Here is an 11970-nt window from a genome sequence, read left to right on the forward strand (position 1 = left end):
TGTTGGCGATTTTCGGGTGTTGTCTATGGACTGTTGCTATTGGTGGACAGGGATATTAGTTATTGTTTCTAACTTTCATTTTGTTTGACTAAAATTGAAACAAAAAAAAGAAAGGAATTGGCCAGATCCTGGCTAGACCCTGAAATTGAACCTACGGTTTCATGGTATATAGGGTAGATTTTATATAGAATCGGAACTTACCTTGAAACTACTCATTCCTAATTCCGTTACGAAAACATATGGATTTCCTTTTCCGTAATAGTAAATTTCAATAAGTATAGGTAAGTCTTAAAACTATTGCTAATAGAAAAGTGATCGGTGACTCTTTTTTACACGTAGTTTATTGGTAACTTGCTAATACTATTACAATATTATCAATTGTCTTTGACAAAAGCAATTTTTTGTACTAACTTACCAACTTTTATCCCCATAACTTACCAACCTTTAAGAAATTACCAACATAATACCAACTTTTGTTAGATCAAATTATCGTATAACTTTGATATGCCAAATCCAATTTGAATTAGTTACCAATTAATTCTTTTAAATCTATCAACTATTCTATCGGGTTACTAATCTTTGTTTGCCTTGGTTAGTAACCACACACATTAACCGACTATTTTCAGAAATTACCAGCCTAAAAATAGCGTGAATATAAACTTTTCTTCCATTGAATTAGCACGAAGAGATGCCGTGATGTATCGCTTTCACACATGCAATAAACTTTCGTGTGAAATTATGCAGTCAGGCAGTTTTCATAAATCTAATTTTTCCGCAAACCAAACGGACCACCGAGCCTTTTCGATCGAATGGTTGTTATCAAAGGCGTAAGGCTGCGCTTGGTCGACCGGATAAAAGCCAGGATAGGATATGTTTTATCCTATCCTGTGTTTAGTGGTGGTCCAGGATAGGATAAGGTCGGATATAAACCGGATATAGCCCGGATAAAAAAATCCGAGGGGGGTTGGATAGACCTGGATAGGATTTCTAATGTCTATTTTTTCAGAAACCCTATGCTCCACTCGCCATCATCTTCATCCCCACACCTTGTGCACTTTCACCAAAAAAATTTCTCGGCTTTTTTTCCTTCACCGACTCCTCTGGACCTGTGAATAGCAAAAAAAAAAAAAATTATCCTATCCGACTTTAAATCCGTAGTCCACCAAATAGTGGATAGGATATGAAGAAATCCGAAGATTTCTTATCCTATCCTATTCAGTCATATCCTGTTTAGAAATCCGGACGATCAAACGCAGCCTAAGTGTTCCGAAAATTCCTTAAATTTTCTCCAAGGAAAGAATCATGGGGCGAAATAAAGGGGATGTCGGACCGACCCGTTAAGGAAGCGGGTATTGGGCCGGCGCGGCCCAAAACCGCCGCTTCCCCCTGGCTTTTCCGTCACGGCAGAGAAGAGGAACCACCATTAAACCCTCAAAACCCCTTCTCCCTCTCCCTCTCCCTCTCCTCGCTCGGTGAAGGTACCGACTGGTTCAGCACAGCGACGACTGCGACCCTCTCGCCGTCTCGCTTCACTGCCGCCTCCCCCCATTTTCTCCGATTTCTCCGGCCGGTTGCTGAGCTTATCTCAGGTATGCCGTACCGAACTGGGTGTTGGGGGATCTGCTTTCGTTTCTCTCGTCGTGGACGAATTTTTGCTTTCCTCTTTTTTTGTTCTTTTGCATTTGGGTTTGGTTTGGTTCGCCTATTTGACCCGATTCGGAGTGACCCAATGTCTTCCGGTCGGAGGTAGAGGGGTTTCTGTGCTTGATAATGGGGCGGGTAAGCTGGGCGTTGTTGAGAATCGCTGTGTGGACGCTGGTTTATATGCGTTTCAGTGGTTTCCATTGCCTGAGGATTGTGATTACTGGACGGCATTAGTTTTTTCATCTTCATCTTCTGGAGGTGGAATGTGTGTTTGGTTGCTGTGAGCTTGTTTTCTGGAGCTTAGAATTACTTGAAGAAAGTTTCGAGCTTTCGTTTGCCCGAGCTGCATTTTTTCCGTCGTGGCTGGTTTTGCAAGGGCAAAAGAAATCTTTGGAGGTTTTTCTGGACAGCTGTTATGATGTTATGGCTTGATTGAATTGGAAAATTCTCTCTTTTTCTTATTGCGGGTTGAGATCGAAGACAAGTGCCTGGGAAAATGTTTTGTTTTGTTTTTTTTTTTTAATTATGCTTTGTCTGAACCATCTGTTCCTGCCGCCGAGGATGAATGGATTTCATAATCGCGGGGGAAGCACTTTTGGTTTTGGTCAAAATAGAGAAATGCTATTTTCTTCCGTCCGACTGGACTTCTTCCGTCCTACTGTCCTACTGGACAAATGATGAAGAGTCGAAGATAGCCGAGATGGAATTTTTCTCAACTTTTTTGCTGCCTTGATTGGATATCCTCATGCAAAAAGTTCCTCTTTTGATCTGTGTTTCATGAGTCGGGTTATGTTAAAAGGTCATCAGTGCCCTTCCACTAATTGTTTGCTATGTTATGTTCCATCACTCCCCTCTGCTGCTCTTATGCTGTTATGCTTTTTACAGAATATTGGTCAATCGATTAAAATTTTGTATTGGGGAAGGGATATCAAAGTGGAATCTCACTTTTCTCTACTTTGCACCTGGTAGTCAGTCTTCTCATGCAGTTCGTTAGCTCATACGATGCATGTGTTCAAGTCCTATAGTTATTTATTTGCTTGTCTTTTGTGTTCCCCCCCCCCCCCCGCTTAAATTGTTGCTTTGTCGGTGAGGTTTTAATTTGAGATATGCTGCCAGTTTATCATTTTTGTACTTGGTGTAGGAAATGGATTTTAGAAATGTCAAAGTTCCAAAAGTACCAGGAGGAGGGGCTGCTTCTGCTTTGCTCAAATTGGGAGTCATAGGTGGCCTTGGCCTTTATGCAGCTACAAACAGCCTCTACAACGTTGAGGGAGGTCATCGAGCCATTGTATTCAATCGGCTAGGCGGCATAAAAGACAAGGTTATCTTTCCCCTTGAGGTTTAAAGTTCTTATTCGAAGATTCGAAGCAATAGAATGTACTTTGCTTGATCGCAATCACCAATCCTATGATTTTTGTGTCCGTTTGACTTGCTTGTGAGCTTGGCTAATGCAAGTGTTGACTAGTCACGATTTTTATGAATGTGGCCTTTCATTATGATTTTATCACCTAGTATATCATTTTATTTATACACCTACGGTTGTTTGAACTAAATAGATAGAAATTTCTCGCCTTGTTTAGTACTTATTTCATCTTTCTTCTTTGCCTGTTTGCTTGCAAAATTTGTCCCTTTTGTTCATCATGCTTCTAATTTAAGGAGTTAGACAAAGAACAAGATGGAATTTGAAAACTCTTGTATGCTGGCTTTGTGATATTGAATTATCTGACAAGACCAGAGTCTTTAAGCTGCAAATGGTTTCGAAACCTTCACCAAAAGAGGTGTTGCTGTTGTTTACATTTCATACCATCTGAAAAAAATTGGTCTATGTCAGGATTGGTTTAGCTGTATGTCATTTTTCGTCAATTTTCTCGAATGGAACAAACTGGATCATCAGAACATTATGGAATTTTAATCTCAATGAATTTTGCATATGCTTTTTTATATAACCTCTTAATGGGGAACACTACTGAGTTTTGAAGACATTCACGATCCAACAGATTGTTCCTGACCTATGGAGTTCACATTGAATTGCAGGTTTATCCTGAAGGGACGCACATAATGATCCCATGGTTTGAGAGGCCTGTTATCTACGATGTCCGTGCAAGACCTCATTTGGTGGAGAGTACATCTGGGAGTCGTGACCTCCAAATGGTAATCTGCACATTAAGAAATAGCCGTAACAGCGACATTTGGTTGTGAAATGTTTAAAACATATGATTCTTACTTGATCATGATACTGAGAATTGTTGGTTTCCTCTTATCCAAGTCATACAGTCACTTTGCTTATAGGAAACTGCAGATCGGCTTTCCCTATGGTAATTTGGTGCTGGATTCTTTTATGATGTAATTCCCCCTAATAAGGTTTCTATGGTTGCATTGGGGAACTGGACATTTGCGGAATTAGATCTGCTTTATCACAGAGATTTCTCTTGCAAGGATGCCTTTGATCATCTTAACTGATCACTTAATATTACTTGGCGTGTGGGACATTGAGTGGATTAATTATTATTCGTATTTTCCCAGAAGATCCACGCTTGTTGATATACTTGCTTTTTATGGTTGGGTGTTAGACAGAAATACACATTGAACTTACTATATTAATTTTTCAAAGGATTCAGAAAGATGACTTGACTGTGAATGAGACTGATACACTTGGCTTCATTACGACTCTAGTATTTTGGCTAAAGCCATTGAAATGAAGTATATCACCGTCCTCCATCGTGTTCTTAAATTTCATGCCTTCTCATTTCTTTTGGACAACAGAAAGTTCTCACATTCATCATTAATTCTAATTTTCTTTATCTTCATTGGACTTAAGGTATCCTAAATTATGTCTTTCTTCTGTGGTGAAGTTTTGATCAGTATGAAGTAAAGTACTTTGGAATCTTTGGTCGGTTGTTACTTTCTGTTTATCTAAGTAGATAATACCCACCGCGGAACAGAAGTTTGAGTTGCAGGATATAAATTAAAGCTCCCATTAGAATAGGCATGAAGTTTCTGATTGTATGTCAGTGGTAAATACCTCCGCACTTGTTGTCCTTCACAATTTGAGAAACTATTCCAGCGGTCCTTTGAGTAGCTTTTCTGGGTTTAAATCAGCCTTTGAGATACTTATCCTTTATGTTTCAGTACTACCTCTCTTCTAAATTTTTCTTTTTCGTTCTAACTGCTTTTTGATAGCAAGGATTCAGATAGATGTAGTTGATAAATGTGTTACTTGTATGTTCTTTGGTTTCAGCTTGGTAAATTGCGATTTGCTTTTATGAAGTCAGTGTAATGGTAGTGCCATTTGATTCAAACAAAGGGAAACTATCAGATGAAAATGGTTGGCACGTGGTGAGATATCCCCTTTTAAATCTATTGCTTGCATTGAACTCACTCCTGCATTTTGTCTCATAGGTTAAAATTGGGCTTCGGGTTCTCACTCGTCCCGTGCCAGACCAGCTACCCACAATATACCGGACACTGGGTGAGAATTTCAATGAAAGGGTTTTGCCGTCGATCATCCATGAAACTCTGAAGGCTGTGGTTGCGCAATATAATGCTAGCCAGCTCATTACTCAGAGAGAGGTATGCTCAAAAGGCAGTTGACAATTGTTTTAGTCACTGACTCACTACAATTTTCTAGAAGCTGAAATAACTCGTTATTTTTAGTGGCTCTCACCCGTTAATTGGTGAGGGGGCTAACATGTTAGCAAAATGAAGGCAACAAATTAGAGTCACTGGTGCGCTTGTTTAATAGCGTTTTCAGCGCTGTAAGTTGCCGAGAACAACCTGATGGAGTGGAGATTCTGGCATTTGCCCCCTTTTTTGCAGGGCTTTTGCATTCAGATGCTCCTATATTTTAATTGCTTTTAAGTATCGATTTAATAAGAAAGATTTTCCCATTATGTTTGTCCAACAGTGCTGTACATTGCCTATAACAACATAGGAGTGGAGATTCTGGCACTTGCCCCTCGTTTGCAGGGCTTGTGCATTCACATGCTCCTATATTTTAATTGCATTTATGTGGTGATCCATAAGAAAGATTTTCCTATTATGATTGTCCAACAGTGCTGTACGTTGCCGAGAACAACATAGGAGTGGAGATTCTTGCATTTGTTCCTCGTTTTCAGGGCTTGAGCATTGAGAGGCTCCTATATTTTAATTGCATTTATTTAAGCAACGATTTATAAGGAAGATTTTCCTGAAGTACAATGGACAAGAAAATATTTTGCTGATCTCTTGCCTTCTACATTTTATTCTCTACTCCGAGTCCTAGATTTTTTGTAATTTCTCATTTTTCAAGCAGAGACAATATTCTCACAATCCCTCCTCTACTTCTATGTCCCTTGCTTATAGTTTGTTCTATCTATTTAAAGGCTGTCAGTCGAGAAATACGGAAAATTCTGACAGAGAGAGCTGCCAATTTCAACATTGCCCTGGACGATGTGTCGATCACGAGCTTGACTTTTGGAAAGGAATTTACTGCTGCTATAGAGGCCAAGCAAGTGGCTGCACAAGAAGCTGAAAGGGCGAAATTTGTCGTGGAAAAGGCTGAGCAAGACAAGAAGAGTGCTGTTATTAGAGCTCAGGTAAGTGCAGAAAAGTGTTCGAAAGTCTATTTAGTGAAACATTTGAGGACAAGAAAGATTTTCCTCTTTGATGATGAGCTTGGCTGTCTGGATTGCTCACGAGTATAAAAAAAAAACAGGTGGCTTCAATGGTCTCTCAGCTCTTTTTCTGAACTTACTGCTGATGCGCATTTTGCTGTTTACAGGGTGAGGCGACAAGTGCTCAGCTGATTGGGCAAGCCATCGCCAATAATCCTGCTTTCATCACCCTGAGGAGAATCGAAGCTTCGAGAGAAATCGCGCAGACGATCTCAAACTCAAGCAACAGGGTCTTCTTGAATTCCAACGATCTTTTGCTGAACCTTCACGATATGGATTTGGGAAGCTCAGCCGGCGGGAAGAAATAACCGCGTAGGGACTCCTTGCTCTGTTTTCCCCTTCTTTATTGTCAGTCTCATCCCGAGTGAGGATTTTAGAATGGAGCAGACAAAAGTAAATGGCCGTTGCCCTTTTTTGGAGTTGGCAAAATAACTAAATTGTTTTTGATGAGTTATATACTACTGCTGATGGACAACTCCATCTCCTCCGGATCTTTTAGGTACTGTTTTGATCATGTATAATGCCATTCAGTAAACCCTTTAGATATTTAGTTTGTTCTCCCATTTTTGGGCGGGCTGCCTGTCTCTCTCTGTCTCATGTTGGTTTCGCTCCGTGTGGGCGAATTCGACATGTATAATCGGTATTCCAACTTCCCTCTCAGATCCAAATTTGGGCAATGAGAAACCAAGTGAGTCTACAGCTCTTTCTACCGATGCACTCATCTTTTCCCCTGCATACACAGGAGATGTTGCTTCCTTTAGCAATGCGTGGTTCTTGTAGGTACATACATCCTCAGTTCCTGCCTCCCCCGTGTCTCTCCAATGGCTCAAGATCCAGCCTTGTTTTCACAAGGGTTTTAGCCGCCCGGAAAAGAAGTCCAAATTTGTGCGTCACCATTCCTTCGGAGCCAGCGTCACTTGTATGACATTTCTTTGGTCGGCGCCAAGATGGTCTCCCGACAAATCGATGGCCACCAGCATGATGCGCTTCTAGAAAATCTTTTGTATGTTCCCGTCCTGTCCTGTCGTCCTTTTGCTTTCTACGAAGAGGAGGTCTCTCCTTCTTACCTTTTCTCTCCCGTTTCACATTCGGATTCTCTCACGGATCTATCAACCTGTAACAACGAAGCGTGAACGAACTCGAGCGTGAGAAGAAATCGAGCAGTATAGGACTCGATTTACATCTGCAATCACTTCAAACGTTCGGTCCTGCGATCTTACTTTCATGATGCACCTGTTGCTAGCTAGCAACATTCGATGCGGCTCGTTCACAGAGATAAGAGCACCGCTCACACAAGGCGAAACACGAAATACCGAGAGAATCCAAACACGAGACGCCACGACATCCCTTGCTTGTGATTGATGCAAACCAATACGTCGCGCAAATCAATCTTTCGACTTGTGGATGATGAGATGACGGTAACGCTAACAACCATATGGTTGGTAAAAGCCCGGCCAATCATCCGAGAACGTGTCCGGAAGAAATTGGCCTTCCGGGCTACCCGAAAGGCAATCAATAACAACAACCGGCCAAATCACTTGGACAGCATCCGAGGGGCAGCATTGGCCACCGACGCCAGCATTGGGTCCAGTGGAATAATGTCCTAACAGAGCGTCGGGTCAATTGCTCACGTTCTTCAACCTTATCCTTGCGTCACGTTGAGCTTATCGTTTCGTCGGGTCCGATATCACTTTGCACGTGCCTCACGCTTTGACGTGTCAGAACGCCATCTTTCAGTTTCATTAAAGGTTTTGGGTGCACTGCATCCACGCCCGCAATGTAAGATCCTTTTTTAGGACTAAGGTCGACAGATATTCGAAAACAACATCCCCCACGTACTTGATCACGTCAGTGCCCAACCTTTTCATTCGAATTTCGCGTTGGTGTTTTTGGTTTAAAACGGGTTGCTTAAGGAGACGTGAGCGTCGAGTCCATCCACATCGAATGGTCCAAAGCCAACTTGTTTTCCCACCCAAACCGGTTTGGCACCGACATCGGAAGACTTGTTTCCAGGACGTAATCTCTGCCCCCAGGGTTGTTCCAACGATTTCGCTCTTTCAATAAAAAAAAAAGGAAAAGAAAAGGAACTTGGAAACATTTATTTACGTACACGGTAACGTAATTTTTTGGTCAGCTATTCGTAGTGGCCTGCGGTGGCTTCGATGGGTTCACGGCGACAATCGACCGGCAGTGGCGATGCCTCGCTCGAGTTAGTTGGAGCCTTTGATGAGGTTCCAGCGGGATCAAGTTGTTGATGATACGGTTTAGTGTAGGTCCTTAAAAATGATCGCTCATATCTTCAACTAATAAGACAATAAAAATATTTTTATTACCGATAATAATTTATGTCTAGACATTTTTGTGAACGAAAAAAAGCATTTCTCGTTCATTCATTCATTTAAGAAAATACTCCTTTTTTTTATATATCCTATGTCTACCTCTCTTCACTCTCCGACTTTTGCTCTGTCTCTTATAGAGCACTGGAGTCAAACCCTATACCCAAGATACTAGTGTCTCCATCCCCCAATCTTTTTATCAGCAAAGCTGCATGCCTATTGACACCAAAATTCTTCTAGAAGAATACTAGACTAATGTCCCGTAGCGATGTACTGTAACAGGGTACTGCAACAGTTATTGTTCCTTACTGTAGTACTACCGTAGCAAGTTACCGTTCATTTTTAGCGAAACAAACCGAATTCCGACGGATCCCGGTGCAATAAAATTTTTTTTTTTTTGGTCGGTTGGTGCAATAATTTAATACGCGAGAGATGCCACATCTTGAGAAACGACGCACATTGGAGAATAATAGCGCGTGCGCAACTAAATATCTCAGGGTTCAACGCGGGTCCACCGAACTGGCGTGGCCCGCCGCGCACCGAATCGGCCCCGGGTCCTCCGGCCCGGAGAAAACGTGGGGCGACGGAAGTGGGTCCCCCCCCGCGCGCTTGACGCCGCCGTGACGCCACCGTCCCCCTCGAAAGCTCCGCGTAGCTTCGTACGTGGGGGAAGGAGGAGGGGATAATGGCATGGCACGGCATGACGTGTGGGGGCACACTGCTCGATCCGGCAGGTGACGTCGACAGCTGTCCTGTTTGCCACGTGGGTGCGGCCCCCCCACCCGACCCCGACCCGGACCCCCACCCGCGCCAAACGCGCGCGCTGGCGTCATAACCAGAGATGATGACGCCGAGGGTGGGTGAGGCTCGAGGAGTTGTTCCCCCGAGTCAAGTGGAGCCCAGCCCCCACCACCCGCTTGGGCCGCGTGACGTCAGCTTGCCCGGACCGTCCGGGGGCGGCCGCTTGCTTTTGGTTAGCCTGATTTGCCCTTTTCTATAGATATATATATTTTTTCTTATTTTTTTTAAAAAAAATTTCAAGCTGCACACGTGGCATCGACATGAACCAACGACGAGTGTGATCATTCCAATGCGTGACGTGCGATGTTTTGATGCTTATCCGTTGCATCGCAAGGCCGGCTTTAAAGCTTCCCTCCTCTTTTTTTCTCAATTGGTGAACAATCCAAATCGAGGTTGGGTCAAAAGGTGAAATTCATCAAATCTGCACCTCACCCGATAGTAATTTCAGTATTTAACTTTCGAAAAGAGATATTCGCTTTTTTTTTTCTCTTTTCGAAAAGTGTACCGAACCCGTGAACCACTCATAATATTTCGAGAAAAATATATATTTGCGCTCGAATTTTAAACTGCTACGCAATACCTCGTAACCCGGCCGGTTTCGTGATTTTTTCTCTCACTCGAGTTTTAAGTGGTAAAAATGCATTTTCATCTCAATTTTTTTAAGGGAATTTAATCGTTTACCCTTAATTGCTATGTTGAAATTTGATACTATATCAACTTTAATAGAATTAAGAAAGATATTTTAAGAATAAGAATGAACACAGGATAAATAAAAAGGGAAAGTGCCTCCACAACCAAAAAGTCAAATAAAAAAAACATTGATCATCCACTATGTATATATTTAATGATAAAGTGGTGTAGAGAAATGATTGATTGATAAAAATATCTAAAAAAAGTCATAGAAGAAAATGATCAATCAAAATCCAAGGTGATATTTTATGATTTTCTTATGAATCAATCAATTTTTTTTTTTGCATTAATTAACAATCTAAAAGTACTCAATGAGTATCCAAATATTGCAATTTGACTTTTTTTTTATTGAGGCTTTTTCCATTTTACTTATTTGTGTTTTTCATTAGGCTCTCTATTAATATCTTTGTCAAATTCTAATAATATTTACTCATTTAATGTTTCTATTGATATTTATTTTCCTCTTTTAAATACTTTTAGTATATTCATTTTTCTCCAATTTCTTTTTTTTCATTTTTAATGGAAATTAAGGATAAAACAGAAAAATTCTTAAAACAAAGAAATGAAAATGCACTTTCGCCCTTTTTTTTTGGTCGGAGCACTTTCACCCTTTAAAAGTCAGCATACAACGCTTATAGTTTGGGAAAGTTTTGTGTGATTTTGCCGTCCTTCGATATGGACACATGGCATGTGCACTCGAAGATAAAAAGGAGGAGATGTGCTATTGTTGGTCAAGCAATGCTAGCTTTATTAATATCACAAGTGCACGATAATACCGACATCAAATCATCCATCCAGACATCAAAAACGGTTCACCAGATCGCGGAACATGTGAATCATAAGTTAATGGAGATTGTCTTGCATAAGCGCAGATTACGATTATAAAAGAAGTAGTGCATGGAACTCTCGGGCATTATACTCTAATATTGTCAAAGCCTCCATCTAACTCTGTCTTTTGTGGAATAATCAAACATGATATTTATTTTATATATCGTCAGATGCCATAAGCGGTGACGCCAGCAGTGTCGCCAACTCGGCATGGGCCCCCACCCAGGTGTAGGAATTCCACGTCATGATGTACGTCATCCACCACCCCCCGCGTCGTGTCAGTTGTACCTGAATAAAAATCAGAGCCCCACGTCACCCCCACCTTCGTCAAGACATGGACGTAATTGTTTTCCCTTATAATTGAAGCAAAATTGGGGGCCATTGGATCTTAATTGACTTGTTAATTATGAGTTAATGCCAAGAAAAATCCTAAATTGTTATATTTGTGATAAATTTATCTCTAAATTAAAATCTCAAATTGGTACACTTGTGACAAATTTACTCTTTGTTAATTTCTTTTAAATTTTACTGTTATATTGCTGAGTTGGATCACGCGTGGCAGTTCACGGATATATCGATTTATGGATTTACCCTCCATTTATCACCGACGTACCAATTTGTAGTTTTCGTGATATTATTACAATTTAACGAAAACTAACGAGCGAAAAATTTATCATTAATGTACTAGTTTGAGATTTTGGGTGGTGGTAAATTTATCACAGATTTATCAATTTTGGATGTTTAGTGATCAAAAAATGAATTTGGGTGCGGTATTAACCCCTTCAATAATGGGTATTTAGAAATCTGAATCGGGTCGGATACATCTGATTAGGGAATTGAGCACATCATAATTTGATTTAAGTCTATGTAAATACACTTAATTTATTACGCGTACGATGTATCGATCCTCTCGCGTTACCACGTTCGCGGAAGAGGCCAAAAGAGACAATGACGTCGGCCGGGCGTAAGCCACGGCGACCCCACACGCGCACACATGCGAAATATGAAACCGGGCCCAA

General features: G+C 41.2%; 1 protein-coding gene across 1 annotated transcript; it reads left to right on the forward strand.

Annotated features, from left to right (window-relative positions):
* Positions 1–1433: 1433 nt before the first annotated feature.
* Positions 1434–6859, forward strand: LOC115663589 (prohibitin-1, mitochondrial-like). The gene is made up of 6 exons (XM_056302437.1): positions 1434–1589; positions 2786–2965; positions 3679–3795; positions 5044–5214; positions 6006–6218; positions 6404–6859. Exons 2-6 carry the CDS (start codon positions 2789–2791, stop codon positions 6602–6604), a joined length of 879 nt encoding a protein of 292 aa, XP_056158412.1. The 5' UTR covers positions 1434–1589; positions 2786–2788; the 3' UTR covers positions 6605–6859.
* The last annotated feature ends 5111 nt before the right edge of the window (positions 6860–11970 follow it).

The sequence above is a fragment of the Syzygium oleosum genome, unplaced genomic scaffold, assembly GCF_021117445.2.
Source record: "Syzygium oleosum isolate NSW1041296 unplaced genomic scaffold, Sole_v2.1 Sole_v2.23, whole genome shotgun sequence".
NCBI lineage: Eukaryota > Viridiplantae > Streptophyta > Magnoliopsida > Myrtales > Myrtaceae > Syzygium > Syzygium oleosum.

Bases quoted from the DNA above. Each gene is read 5' to 3' on its own strand.
- LOC115663589 (XM_056302437.1), top strand. From the start codon at position 2,789: ATGGATTTTAGAAATGTCAAAGTTCCAAAAGTACCAGGAGGAGGGGCT. The intron at 2,966-3,678 runs GTTATCTTTCCC...ATTGAATTGCAG, and splicing joins TAGGCGGCATAAAAGACAAG to GTTTATCCTGAAGGGACGCA. The intron at 6,219-6,403 runs GTAAGTGCAGAA...TGCTGTTTACAG, and splicing joins GTGCTGTTATTAGAGCTCAG to GGTGAGGCGACAAGTGCTCA.